The sequence below is a fragment of the Mauremys reevesii genome, linkage group 6 (genome assembly GCF_016161935.1).
Source record: "Mauremys reevesii isolate NIE-2019 linkage group 6, ASM1616193v1, whole genome shotgun sequence".
Taxonomy (NCBI): domain Eukaryota; kingdom Metazoa; phylum Chordata; order Testudines; family Geoemydidae; genus Mauremys; species Mauremys reevesii.
Window position 1 is genome coordinate 19,419,542 of NC_052628.1, and position 15,416 is coordinate 19,434,957.

A 15,416-nucleotide genomic window follows, 5' to 3' on the forward strand; every position below is an offset into this window, starting at 1 on the left:
TTTTAAATTTAAAGCTGAGATTTTCGTTCACAGAGACCACAGGGTGGCTCAGTTATCTGGAGGCTCACACAAACCGCCTCCTGCATATCATTGCTAGTGCGCGTAGTGGAACACCTGCGTACCAGCACCCAATACTTTTATTTTCAGTACGTAAATGTTCTTCACCTAAATTTTAGTTTTGTACATTAAAATGCTCTTATCTTCTGATAAACTAGGGAATTAAGGAAAAATACAGATACAGTTTTTGTTAATCTGTACAGTACTGGTATTTAACAAAATACTACCTTGTGCTCTGGACCATATTAACCTTTTCAAACCAAAGACCCAATCCTTCAAATATTTACACATGTACCACCAGTTTCAGGCCTATAACATGACACTGCTCTTTCTGTATCCCCTCTATCCAAGCCACTTATAAATTTTGCTTCTTGTTCCTGTACAACGTCACCAAAACCCAGCCTTTCCTCACTGTTCACATAACTACTATTCTCATCCAGGCCATCATTATTTCACATCTTAACTACAGCAACATCCTCCTCATCTGTTGCTCACAAATGCAATCTTGCCTCCCTTAAATCTATTCATAATGCTGCTTCAAAAATAATCTTCCTGTCTTGTTACATGGATCGTATCACCCTTATGCTCATACACCTTTTGCGTTCCTCCGCTGCCTCCTCCCCATTTCCCTGCATGAAGCACAAAGCACGTGTCTTCCTTTTTTTAGGCTCTTCATGGCTGCCTCAACTTTGCCTATAATTTCAGTGTTCTATAGAGATGTAGACTCCCACTTCCTCTCTGTCAGTGATGCTGCCCTGGGTTGGCCATTTGTCGGAGTTTCAGACAAATGCCGCTGTGCACCTTCCATGTCACCTCTTTATACAGAGAAGAAACTCCCTGTAAAAATCTGCAAGGTCACTCGCTACATTATCCTCCTTTAAATCTCTCTTTATTTTGTGATGACTGGAAAAAACAACAACAACAAACTTTGGTGGTAGTGAAACGAGTGCTATGACACTGCTTTCATACTGATTTCAGTTGTCTTGCTGTTCCCTTGTGCTTCCATTTTCCTGATATATTTGTCATAGCTGTCTGCTGTCTGTTGTTTTAAGATTTTAAGCTCTTCAGAACAGGGACTTTTCCTTTGTATTCCTTCAGTGTCTAGCACAAAGGTGTCCTGGCTCCAAGTGCTACTGCAATACAAAAAATAATGTATTTCACTCAAACGACTAATATTAAGCATGTGCACAAGTATATTTAAAATCAAGACCACCAGAATTGGCTTGGATGGAGTGTGGTTTTTTCACCTTCCTCACAGTGGGTGTGAGGATGGACCTTTTCTGGTGAATAGAAAAGGTGGTAGGCCATATTTTGCAACTTATTGTGTAATATTGGGCGGATGTTCAGTGCAGGTACTCCATATGGAGGGCAGCCAGTGACCAGATAAATGGCCTGGTAAACGACTGAAAAGGAGGTACTGGATAAAGAAACAGAACGGGGGATGGGGTTCAGGGACTCCCCTGACCGGTACAGCAGGGAGCCAACTCCCCCCATTCTCATAGGCCTCCTTAAGGCTCTTGCGAGGCTGGAGGATGGCAAGGTCCAAGCCATGGGTCGGCCGGTGGACCTGGATGGAAACAAAGGTGGGCTGCTGGAAGCCCCGGAGAATTGATCAGAATAAGCATGAATTAAATAAAGGGAGGCTGGTGAAAGCCCTGGAGAATTGATTTGAATAAGCATGGATTTGCCTGCACTGTACACTTTATCTGCCGGGTAGTCACAGACATCTATATAATAAAGTTGCAGCCTGATTAAAACCCATAACAAGTCTCCTGTCCTTCTTGCGGTATACCTAGACAATCAAGAGACCTTCAAAGAACAACTAGATGTTAAAGAAATGGGCTGTGAGTCAGTAGATTCTTCTGATCAGTTAGTAAACCAGTGTTGCACTGTGTTACTACAGCAATCCTCTTTCAGATGAGATTGAGAGTTGAAGTCTTAGTTGTGTTTTGTTATTGAAAAAATGCAATAGTACTTTTCACAAGACTTAAAGGAGTTAACTGGGGTCTCTTACTAACTTCCATGGCTGGTAATTGCCATCTGTCTAAATAAGTTCCTTGTGCAGTTTAAGTTTGATACATTCTTTTTCAATTCCTTTCTCAAACTCTGGTCTGGTATTTCTGTGTGCTAGTAGAGTTGAGTGTTAAAGTTTGAAAGTGACTGACTGCATTGTTGTGGTAGGTGAATTAATCTCCAATATGTGTTTTGTACGTACTTATAAGGGTCTTTGTAAAATTTACTAATACACTGCTACCGCGATACAACGTGACCCAACATAATGCGGGTTCGCATACAAGGTGATTAGGGATGGGGGTCTCTGGAGGGGGCAGTTAGAGAACAAGGAATGAGGGGGCCAAAGCAAGTTTGATATAACGTGGTCTCACCTATAACGCGATGAGATTTTTTTGTCTCCTGAGAACTGTGTTATATCGGGGTAGAGGTTATTGATAAATGGCTTTGAGATCTTCTCAATACAGGTGCTATCATTATTTTAATCACTTTTTTTTTAACAGGACTGCAAATGACAACTTCAACTTCTTTGCAAGAAACTTTTTGTAAACTTACTCCTTGTCCTGCTGGAATTATAGACCAATTAAGCTTAATACCAAACAGTAATGAACCACTTAAAGTTACAGCCAGCGTGTATATCCCAGCACATGGACGCCTGGTTTGTGGTCGTGAAGATGGAAGCATTGTTATTGTGCCAGCAACTCAAACTGCAATAGTTCAGCTTCTGCAAGGAGAGCACATGCTCAGGAGAGGTATGTAAGCAAAAATTAGACATGCATGGCGGAATTACAAAAGGTGCTGGTCGTCTGCAAACAACATTGACATAAGTAGGAATTGTGGGAGGTCACTTTTCAGCATCTAGTGCTTTAGTGAATAGAAGATCAAAAGGGAACTATTTTTACAATACCCGTGATAATCACTAAATTCTTTTATATCAGGAGAAATCTAAATAATAAACACAAACTGGCTCCTAGCTCATGTTATGCTGTCTGGAGTGGCTCCAGTGGCACCACCAGGGCACCCCAGGCCCAAGAGTGCGCCTGGGCATCAAGCCACGGGGGCGCCCCTGCCCTTTGGTGGGAGTGCCTGTGGGAGGTCCGCCGGTCCCGCGGGTTTGGCGGCAATTTGGCAGCAGTACGCCGAAGCCATAGGACCGGCGGACCTCCCGCAGGCAAGCTGCCGAATCCGTGGGACCGAGGACCTCTCACAGGCAAGCCGCCGAAGGCTGCCTGACTGCCGTGCTTGGGGTGGCAAAGAAGCTAGAGCCGCCCCGAGTGGCTCACAACTGTTGATGCCTACTTCAGAAAACAGGGTAGACATCCCAACGTGGTGTCGTGTTCTATAATTAGATTTCACCAAACCAGTAACAAATGTAAACTGGATCACTATACCAATCTTACTGTGGAGTCACAGACAGTCCCCTTAGCCTCTCCAGTCTATCTTGCCACCCAGGCAAACTGGACTTTGTGATAAAAGGTCACAAACTAAAAATCATACCACATCAGGTTGTTCCAAGTCCCAAGAGACCAATCACTTACCTCAGATCAATTGGTACTCTAGATCTTACACCAAAGACAATGCTGGTAGCCAATTCTATAGTAAACAAATAAAAGGTTTATTAGCTAAGAAAAGGAAATGAGTTACTGAGAGGCTAAAGCTGGTGAAATATATGCACAGGTGAGTCACCGTTTATAATTCCAAATGGTGGCAGTGATGTAATAAACTGCCAGTTTCCCAAAAGTCTTTCAGGGTACCCAGATTGTCTCTGGGGATCTCTGCTTTGCATCTGGTGCACTTCCCTGTAAGAGTCCAAACAGTCCAGAGATGAAGGATATTTCGTTGAATCCATACTTACAGCTTCTTCTCACAGAAGACAAGCTGACAGTGTCACTGCCCACATGGGCTTTTTCTTTGATGGTAGAGCATGAGGAATGCATTTTGAGTCCTTGACCTCTAATCATCACACAATGACCACTTCTTTGAAATTAGCTCTTTTCTGTCAGAGTTCTTCATTTGCATTCTACAAGGTTTCTTTCTCATTTGATGGGTTATTTAGTTACAGGGGTACACACAATATAAATGTTTGCTACTACATTATAACAGGACAAGGAGGGGGAAGCTTCCTAACAGTGGGGGGGCCAACGGTGCCTGAACATGGCCCCACACCCTTGCATCGCCCCTTCCCCCCACGGCCCCACTCCCGCACTGGCTTTTCCCCCACAAGATCCTGCTGCCTCCTTCCCCCCGTTACTCATCCTTACAGCTTGTAAAAAGTGGGAGGGCCATTGTCCACTGGCCCACCCTGTTCCAACCCTCCTGTAACAGGACACAGATAAGTGAAAACAATGCAAATAACATCCCATTAGTTTTCATGAAGTTTAAACATTCTTAGTGATTTAACAATCACTCTGATCTGTACTACTAAACAAGTGAATTGGCCTGGGGCTTTGGCATGAGCTGGTACCTGGTCTACCAGTGTCATAACTAGTATATCTGCTCGAGGGGTGAGGAAGGAAGGGTGAAGATTTGAGAATTCTCCCTGCCTCTTTTACTACTCCTGCTAAAATTCTACTCAGTTTTTTAATTAAAAATATTGTTGAATATTGAAAGTTATTTTGTTGTCCTATTAAACTTTTTTTTAAAAATTATTTCCCAGGTTGGCCACCTCACAGAAATCTCCGGGCTCATCGGAACAAAGTTACATGTTTACTGTATCCTCATCAGGTCTCATCTCGTTATGACCAAAGATACTTGATCTCAGGTGGTGTGGATTTCTCAGTCATTATATGGGACATCTTTTCTGGAGAAATGAAACACATCTTCTGTGTCCATGGTGGAGAGATTACACAGCTTCTAGTTCCACCAGAAAACTGTAGTGTAAGTTTATATTAAATGCACACTAGTATCATGGATTCCCCACTCGTCTATAATCGACATTGGGGGTTAAAAGAAGGGCAGCTTTAAATAGCCTTTCCCTTCCTGGTAGCATCCCTTGATATTTTGCAATACTTCTTTTTGGCTGAAAAGGTTGGGTACCACTGGAAGGAAGTCATATGACCTTGCCAACTTTTTGCTGTCTAAGTTCTTTCTCTTTCTTTAGTTCGGCACTGTTCTTGGCTAAGCAGTTCTGCTTTATTCTTGTTCATTCCCATACTCATAATTAAGGCTAAGATTTTGTCACGGATATTTTTAGTAAAAAGCAGGAACAGGTTATGGGCAATAAAGAAAAATTCATGGAAGCTCGTGACCTATCCATGACTTTTACTAAAAATATGCATGACAAAATGGGGAGCTGCGGGGTCCCCATACCACCATGGTGGCTCTGTTCTGCAGGGTACCCCTGCTGCAGGTGGGAGCTCAGGGCCGCTGCAGGTGGGAGCTCAGGGCCCCCACAGTTCCTAGCCGTCACAGGCAGTGGGGGGACCTGGCAGCTCCCAGGTGCTGCCAGCTCAAGTTGTGGAGGTCTCTGGAAGTCACAGATTCCATGACTTCTGTGACCTCTGTGAGAAAATAGTAGCCTTTATAAACTCCACCAAACTTCCCTCCTAAATTAAAATATTTAGCTGAGAGTGAACTTTTTATGACCAGATTTTGGAATCCCTGCCAAAAAAAGAAAAAAATCACAATAGAACTACTTACAACTAGAGCTGTCACATGATAAAAAAATTAATTGCATGATTAAACAATAATAGAATACTATTTATTTAAATATTTTTGGATGTTTTCTACATTTTCAAATATATTGATTTCAATAACACCACAGAATACAAAATGTACAGTGCTCACTTAATATTTATTTTTGATTACAAGTATTTATACTGTAAAAAAAAAGAAATAATATTTTTCAATTCACCTAATACAAGTACTGTACTGCAATCTCTTTATCATGAAAGTTGAACTTACAAATGTAGAATTATGTACAAAAAAACTGCACTCAAAAACAAAACAATGTAAAATTTTAGAGCCTGCAAGTCCACTCAGTCCTACTTCTTGTCAGCCAATCATTCAGACAAACAAGTTTGTTTACATTTGCAGGAGATAATGCTGCTCACTTCTTGTTTACAATGTCACCTGAAAGTGAGAACAGACGTTCTCATGGCACTGTTATAGCCGGTGCTGCGAGATATTTACATGCCAGATGCGTTAAAGATTCTTAAGTCCCTTCATGCTTCAACCGCCATTCCAAAGGACATGCGTCCATGCTGATGATGGGTTCTGCTTGATAACAATCCAAATCAGTGTGGATCAACGCATGTTCATTTTCATTATCTGAGTCATATGCCACCAGCAGAAGGTTGATTTTCTTTTTTGATGGTTTGGGTTTTGTAGTTTCCACATTGGAGTGTTGCTCTTTTAAAACTTCTGAAAGCATGCTCCACACCTTGTCCCTCTCAGATTTTGGAAGGCACTTCAGATACTTAAACGTTGGGTTGAGTGCTGTAGCGATCTGTAGAAATCTCACATTGGTGCCTTCTTTGTGTTTTGTGAAATCTGCAGTGAAAGTGTTCTTAAAATGAACAACATGTGCTGGGTCATCATCCGAGACTGCTATAACATGAAATTTATTGCAGAATGCGGGTAAAAGAGAGCAGGAGACATACAGTTCTCCCCCCAGGATTTCAGTCACAGATTTAATTAATGCATTTTTTTTAATGAGTGTCATCAGCATGGAAGTGTGTCCTCTGGAATGGTGGCCAAAGCATGAAGGGACATATGAATGTTTAGCATATCTGGCACATAAATACCTTGCAAATGGCTGTTCTCACTTTCTGGTGACATTGTAAATAAGAAGTGGGCAGCATTATTTCCTGTAAATGTAAACAAACTTGTTTGTCTTAGCGATTGGTTGAACAAGAAGTAGAACTGAGTAGACTTGTAGGCTCTGAAGTTTTATATTGTTTTGTTTTTGAGTGCAGTTATGTAACACACACACAAAATCAACATTTGTAAGTTGCACTTTCATGGCAAAGAGAGTGTACTACCGTACTTCTTTGAGGTGAATTGAAAAATACTGTTTCTTTTGTTTCATTTTTACAGTGCAAATATTTATAATAAATAATATACACTTTGATTTCAGTTACAACACAGAATACAATATATATGAAAATGTAGAAAAACATCCAAAATATTTAATAAATTTCAATTGGTATTCTATTGTTTAATAGTGTGATTAAAACGGCAATTAATCGCAATTAAATTTTTTTAAGCATGATTAACTGCAAAAAAATTAATCGCATGAGTTAACTGCAATTAATTGACAGCCCTACTTACAACCTTAACTAAAGCAGGGCACATGAGTTGCTGTGTTTTGTAATAATTACAAAATAAATGTTAGAAGTTCTATTCTCTCTCCCCCCCATTCAAGATTTGCATCCTTTTCAGGAAAAGGACACATGCAGTATATTGATTTGAAGGAAAGTTGGTAATATCCTTCTATAAAACTAATTTCACAAATGGAAGAATTACTGCTAACTTAATGACCTGATCGGTTGTGCTGGTAGTTGAAAGCGCATCAATAGATGTGCTTAAAGACCAAAGGGCCTAAGTGATGCATAAAAAGTGAACGGGGAGGGGGTATGAGCATATTTGCTGAATGCCTGGCAAACATCCGTTCTGTTGAGCATTTGAGAGCTAACCGCATTATGTGCTGATCACTGAATCATAATATCTCTGTTTAGCTGGTTCAATAAAGCCTCACTTAACCTTTGACCAGAGCACTACTATTTATTGCGGTGTGTATGCAGATTACACCTTATGGCATGTTAAGTGAAAAGGAATTTTCTTTCAGTTATTTTTAAAATCAAACTATATGAGATTCTACAGCCTGACATGAAACACTGTTTCTTTAAGATGTTGTCAGTGTGTGGATTTTTCATGTGTGGATTATTTTTCTCACATTTTTTAAAATAACTATTACATTTTTACACCAAAAGATAACGGATGAAGAATAGCATAGATTCTGATTTTTAAATGAATGATTTTTAGTCTAGGCTTTTTAGTTAAATGTAGACATTTTAAAAATGTAGTTCAATTACACTTTCACCAATGTGCTAATCTTAACTGCACCAAGGAGCAAGCCACACTAATGCAACAGAAGATGTTTCCCATGGTCTTAAAAGTGTATTTTTTCAGCAGAAAAATAATGAAGAGGGTGAGGGTCCTTGGCACAGGATTTTGTTCCTTTGAAAAAGAACTTTCTGTTAAAATCTTTTAGAAGGTTATAATTGGACAGGAAGCTGGATAAATGCAGAATCAGCATAAATGCATGAAGAAGACGAAGAAAAAGAAGACTTTTTCTTACATATAAAATGCCTTATTTCACAGGATCCAAAATATCATTACAAATTATACATACATCACTACTGAAATGCACGTTCATGAGCGGATAGCTTCTGACACCTGATGCACAACATGATACACAACAGTGTGTGGAGGGAATTTAGCCTAAGCTCACAGAGGCAAGCCTTATAATTGTCCATGTTGAGCATAATTTAGGTACTTACATATTGTAACTTGTTAAAAATTGTATTCTTTATTATAAATCAGAAGGACTGAAACAATTTGGTTGTCCTTTATTTTTGCTAACAGACTTGCATCAAAATTGTTTATGATCTTTAATAATGCTCCTTGAGGGGCTATTCTTCCATTCATTGTCTTTCTGTGCTGTTACTAGGGGATTTCTTTAGGGAAAATGTCTTTCAGAAGTTCTTCTCCATTTGTGATTTCATTCCTTGAAGGTTATTTTTTACTATGTTATTTCCTGGGATAATTGTAATAGCATATAAGCAGCATTTTTGGTTGATAATTTAATGTGGAAATGTTGATATTACACATTATTCTTTGATTAAATCTATATTGATTTTTTTTTAATTTTATTTGGCATCTACTTTTTTTTTTTTAAATGATACTGTAGTGACATGAGCTACTGTTTTGTTACTTATGATGTTTGGCTTATCACAAGAACTGGAAGTTAAATATCAGAATATTTGGAATCTCAGTGATGCCACCATTGCCTTACGCTATATGGCCCTGAGACTGCAAACACTTATTCATGTCGCTGACTTTATATACATGAGTAGTTGCACTAACTACTTATGTGTATAAGCGTTTGCAAGATCAAGCCCTGAGCTTGGTGATAATCATACTTAGCTGTGTTCCACTCCTTTACAGCTATTTTCAAATAGCTCTAAAAAAAAAACAAACAGTAAAATATAGAGGGCACTCTCACATACTTTAGCAGAATGTCCCATTCTGAGTACCGAATACCAATTTTGGTGGGAGACGCTTATTAAAATAGGTCTAAACCTGACATAAAATATTACAGATATTTTAATGGAACACTTTTTCTGTGAATTGATGAAGCTGATAAATTGTCAGTAGAGACTTCCATTATTTAAGGAGTACTTTGCTTTTGCTTTTTTAATAAGCTTGTAATGAATAGCATTTAGGGTCTAAAGAGAATCATGATCAGAACAGTTCAGTTGCTGTATGGCCCATTATTTCTGTTTATGTATATTGAGTGGTAAATTGATACATAATTTGTTGCCATCATTTCTAAAAGGCCTGTATTGTCCCGTGCCTTGTCCTTTCAGATGTTGCTAATGGAGGTGTTCAAGCCACCATTACTGGAGATGTAAGGACAAGTTAGATAAAGCAGTAGTGAGACTAATACTGTAAGTATTAGGGCTGTCAAGCAATTAAAAAAAGTAATCATGATTAATTGTGCAATAAATTGCACTGTTAAAAAATAATACAAAACCATTTATTTAAATATTTTTGGATGTTTTCTACATTTTCAAATATATTGATTTCAATTACAACACAGAATACAAAGTGCACAGTGTTCACTTTATATTTATTTTTATTACAAATATTTACACTGTAAAAACCAAAACAAAAAATAGTATTTTTCAATTAACCTAATACAAGTACTGTAGTGCAATCTCTTTATCATGAAAGGCGAACTTACAGATGTAGAATTATGTACAAAAAATAATGGCATTCAAAAATAAAACAATGTAAAACTTTAGCGCCTAAAAGTCCAGTTAGTCCTATTTCTTGTTCAGCCAATCGCTCAGACAAACAAGTTTGTTTATATTTGCAGGAGATAATGCTGTCTGCTTCTTGTTCACAATATCACGTAAAAGTGAGAGCAGACGTTCACATGGTACTGTTGTAGCCTGTAGCATGAATCTTTACATGTCAGATGCACTAAAGATTCACATGTCCCTTCATGCTTCATCCACCATTCCATGTTCATGACAGGTTCTGTTAGATAACGATCCAGAGCAGAGCTGTCCGATGCATGTTTATTTTCCTCATCTGAGTCAGATGCCACCAGCAGAAGGTTGATTTTCTTTTTTGGTAGTTTGGGCTCTGTAGTTTCCACATCTGAGTGTTGCTCTTTTAAGACTTCTGAAAGCATTCTCGTCCCTCTCAGATTTTGGAAGTCACTTCAGATTCTTAAATCTTGGGTCAAGTACTGTAGCTATCTTTAGAAATCTCACATTGGTACTTTCTTTGCATTTTGTGAAATCTGCAGTGAAAGTGTTCTTAAAATGAACAACATGTGCCGAGTCATCATCCGAGACTACTATAACATTAAATATATGGCCGAAGCATAATCAACGAGTGTCATCAGCATGGAAGCATGTCCTCTGGAATGGTGGCCGAAGCATGAAGGGGCATACGAATGTTTAGCATATCTGGCATGTAAATACCTTGAAATGCTGGCTATAGAAGTCCCATGTGATCGTCTGTTCTCACTTTCTGGTGACGTTTTAAATAAGAAGTGGGCAGCATTATATCCTGTAAATGTAAACAAACTTGTTTGTCTTAATGATTGGCTGACCAAAAAGTAGGACTGAGTGGACTTGTAGGCTCTGAGGTTTTACATTGTTTTGTTTTTGAGTACAGTTATGTAACAAAAAAAGCTACATTTGTAAGTTGTGTTTTCACAACAAAGAGATTGCACTACAGTACTTGAAAGAAATAGTATTTTTCAGTTCACCTCATACGTTTATAATTTTGTTTTTTAAAGTGCAAATATTTGTAATAAAAATAATATAAAGGGAGCAATGTACACTTTTTATTCTCTGTTGTAATTGAAATAAAAATATTTGAAAATGTAGAAAAACATCCAAAAATATTTAATAAATTTCAATTAGTATTCTGTTTAACAGCGCAATTAAAACTGCGATTAATCGCGATTAATTTTTTAATCATGATTTATTTTTTTGAGTTAACCGCGTGAGTTAACTGCGATTAATCGACAGCCCTAGTAAGTATGCTTTCAAACTGGAAAGGCATCAGAAAGAATGATCCTCATAAGCTTTTATGGCATAACTACTATAATTCTGATGGCTTATGGTGCTCTGTTGTTCAGCACTGGGCCTGATCTGTGCCCTGTACGTGAAGGTAACTCCCTTTGATATAAAAGGAGGGTTGTGATTTTTATAGAATTTGAACTGTGCATTGTGCTCTACAGATATCGAAGAATTAATAGGGTAAGTTCTTGACCCCATTGATATCAAAACTCATGTGTACTTTGGTGGGATAAGAATTTAGCTTATCCTGTATATTCTAAATTATGTTTATGCAACACTCACTGGACTGTGCTGTAATTTACTGCCAGGATTAGGCATTCATTGGTAAATAGAAGATACATTTTGTTAAGGAATGGACTTCTGGAGGTAATGATTATTATGGGGGTTTGGGATCCTATACTGGTTGGGCTGATAATTTGATGACAGTAACTTCAGCTCTATTGTAAAATAACTTCAACCTAATTCAGACTTCATTTGTTGTATGCCTACTGCCATTCTTTAGATCAGTACTTCCCAAATGGTGAGTCCAGACGTACCAGTGGGTTGTGGGAAGTTTCTGGATGGGTCATCACATATAGGGCTGTATTAACTCATCCCTGGGCCCTGGTGGAGGCAAGCATATACTTCTCCCGGCCCAATGTACAGGGGAGACCTAGGGGTGCAGTTGGAGAGCGAGCCTGCCCCGTAGTCACCCCACGGTGGTGGTTCCTGTCCTGTGGGGCTGGGCCCCGCTCTGGGTATTGTGACCTGGTGCACAGAGTCTCAGTGCCACTCAGGTTTTGCCTGGCTGCCCCCTGAGTGGAGAGCCAGGCCCAGCCCTGCAGGACAGGAACTGCCACTGCAGGATGAGTTCGGTGTGGGTTTTGTCTCCAAACTTCCTCCCTGCAGGCTTCCTCTCTTGTGGGATTAGGGTTGTGTTGATGGAGTGGAGTTTGCATGTATATAAGGGGAGTTGCAAAAGAAGAAAAAATGCAGTTTATGGGTCACCTTAGTAAAAAGTTTGGGAGCCATTGCTCTACATGCATATAGAAAAGTTAGTCATACATTACGATAATAATAATGAACATTATATCAACAAATTATACTAAAATAACTTAACTTACATGTGCCATACATAACACTTTTATTTGGGTACATGATGTTATTTTAATCTCAAGACTTTACTCTAGAGTTGCTACTTAGAATACACCTTGGCACACTTGCAGGCGGTTGGATTTGCTTTGATTTTATATTCTAAAGGTTTCTCCTGTCTGTTTTCAACTGAATAAAATTGTATGTGCCAGTCTTTCTAAGTACTATGGTCTTCATTTAGGGAAGTATGTGTTTCAGTCCCTATTCAGAAAAATAATTTACATACATACTTAAGTGCTTTTCTGAATCAGGGCCTGTATCTGTTGTGGCAATACACAATGATGTAAATACTTATAGAGTCTGTTTCGTTTGCTTTAATTGTTACTGGATGTTTATGGCTCCATTCAACTTATAACCGTTTAAAAAAATTAATACTTGCCCAAAATTAAATGTAATATTAAATGTAGTTTGCAATGATGCTTGAATTTAAAGGCATAAAAAGAAATTGTTCAGGAGTATCTTGCTTATAGTATTCCTTTCTATTTGAATTATTTCTGATGGTGTCTCTATATGTTGATTTATTGATTAGTTATAAAGGCACATTTTTGTGTGTTCAATTATGCAAACACTAAAAGAACCACAGCCAGTGGTAATAAAGAATAAGATTGGTTTTTTTTACGGGAAATCTTATTTTGACAATTCACCTAAACACTAACTAATTGAAAGCTTCAGGAGCAATATCTGCTTGTTTGATAGAAATTTCCCTTTGTCAGCTGTGTGTTTTTGACCTTTAAAAAATAGGAAATGGGAGGTGCAAATACCTTCATCCTATCATTTCCTCTCCTACAGCAAAGTTGTGAATTAATAGATTTACTAAAAATACTGTTTTAGGCTCTGATTTTACAAATGGCTCTACTTAGGCAGACCCCCAAGGAAGTCAGTGGAAAGCTACATTGGCACAGAGATTTATAAATGCGGAGCTCCCTTCTGGATCAGGGCTGTAGTGTCGTTCCCTGTATTGGCTCATGTTTCATGTTGTAATATAATAAAATGAAAACAAAGATTCTTTTGAGAGTAAATAATCTGCATTTGTTTTGAAGGTGAACTATTTTGTCAAATGGCTGAATTGTTTTTAAAAGACTGCAAAACTGTTCAAAGACATGCTTATTTCTTGTTCTCATTGCATTAATTTTGCAGCTTTTCAGAAAATATCTCAGTAAGTGTTTGGATGAGATGCACTTAAAAAAAAAAGTATTTAAACCTTATCTCTAAATTTTCTTCTAATAAGGAAAAATGTTAGATAACTTCAGTGATCACTTTTTAAGAACAAATGAATGTATATCAAGGTTTGAAAAGTTCAGAGCCTCTTAATTAATGTTAGTTAAGTAACATCATTGGTTTTGTGTAGTAATTTTCAGATACTTCCATACTGAGACTCTTGTACCATTAAGTAATATAGGAGAGGCACGATGTCCATTATCCTCTAACACCTGTTCACAACCTGCTTAGATAAGCAAGTATGTTCAAGTGATTAACAGGTAACTTCCTAAATTCTGTTCCCAGCTATTCAATATGTGCAATCTTTAGCAAATCACTTAAGTTCTCTGGGTGAAATCCTGTGCCCATTAAAGTCAAATGGGAATTTTGCTATGGACATTGATGGGGTTAGGATTTCACCCTCTGTGTCTTATCTGTAAAATGGGTAATGATTGTTGAAGCTGGTTTATTACTTAGATCTCTGATGAAGAATGATATGGAAATGTAAAGTAATCTTATTATGATCAAGACACATTTTATTTTTCAGGCAAGAGTCCAGCACTGCATCTGCTCAGTAGCCAGTGACCATTCAGTAGGACTTTTGAGTTTGCGAGAGAAAAAATGTATTATGCTGGCATCTCGTCACCTTTTCCCCATTCAAGTAATAAAGTGGAGGCCTTCAGATGATTACCTGGTGGTGGGATGTGTAGACGGATCTGTTTACGTCTGGCAAATGGATACCGGTAAGGCCAAATGCAAAAAACTGAACAAAATATCCCTTCATTTGGAGCTAAATTCTACTTTTTTGGGATATGTTCTAAAAGGTTTGTCTAGCTTTCCATCTGCAAGACAGATTGGCATGACACCAAACATACATTATCACCTGTTACTTTTGGGAAATATGGCTCTCTAAATATGGGGTATACCTAGGATTCTTTGGTGCCACAAGCTCTTACATACATTCCAGTAGTTGAAACCAATAATTAGTTCTTGATTAGATTTGGGGAAATCCAGTTAGCTGTGGTTATTTTTTCCTCACTTAATTTCTTATTCATCTTTAGGAAAGTTAGTCAATGCACTTGGGCTGGCAACTACTGGACACACTGATGGAGACTTCAGTAACTGTCTGTTGTTTACGTTTGTCCATAAACTTGAAGTAACTGCTGAGCAAGCACAGTCTAGTGGTTAAAGCAACAGGACTTGGAGTCAGGAAATCTGGACTTTTATTCCCAGATCTGCCATTGACTTGTGTGATCCTGGGCAAGTGTCTTAACCTCTCTGTGCTTCAGTTTCCTTGTCTGTAAGATGGGGGATAATCATATTTACCTACTCATGGGGGTGCCGTAGTTGATTTGTAAAGTGCCTTAAGATCATATGATGAAAGGTGCTCTATAAGCTGTTCTGAGTAAGTAAGTAAAAGATGGATAATACTCAAAATAACATCTCTGAATTCAACTGGAAGCGTTTAAGAGGATGAGAATGAGTTTTAAATAACAGAACAGGCAACAGTGTGTAAAAGTGGTAGATATGATGTAGAAAATTATATATTCTAAGGTGTTACAGACATAGAAAGGAAATAAATCAAAATACATATGCGGTGTTAATCTGTGGAAAGCCATCCTCACATTAAACCTACCACTGTAGTGAATCAGTAATATGCACATCTTCAAATAGACAGTTAGCCTGGGTGACCTG

General features: G+C 38.3%; 1 protein-coding gene and 1 long non-coding RNA gene across 6 annotated transcripts in view; one reads left to right on the forward strand and one right to left on the reverse strand.

Annotated features, from left to right (window-relative positions):
* Positions 1 to 15,416, forward strand: part of WDR7 (WD repeat domain 7) — a 359,332-nt gene that overhangs the window by 65,856 nt on the left and 278,060 nt on the right. For all 5 annotated transcript variants that reach the window (XR_005600425.1, XM_039544674.1, XM_039544673.1 and 2 more), the window contains 3 exons: positions 2,571 to 2,819; positions 4,724 to 4,944; positions 14,269 to 14,464. Coding sequence is in view for 4 of the 5 variants with exons in the window: in XM_039544674.1 (XP_039400608.1) it covers positions 2,571 to 2,819; positions 4,724 to 4,944; positions 14,269 to 14,464 (666 nt within the window). In the remaining variant the exon portion in view is untranslated. The remainder of the gene's footprint in view (positions 1 to 2,570; positions 2,820 to 4,723; positions 4,945 to 14,268; positions 14,465 to 15,416) is intronic.
* Positions 925 to 3,752, reverse strand: LOC120408108. The gene is made up of 2 exons (XR_005600426.1): positions 3,606 to 3,752; positions 925 to 1,190 (listed from the first exon to the last, which is right to left on the reverse strand). It is a non-coding gene; the product is annotated as an uncharacterized LOC120408108 (long non-coding RNA).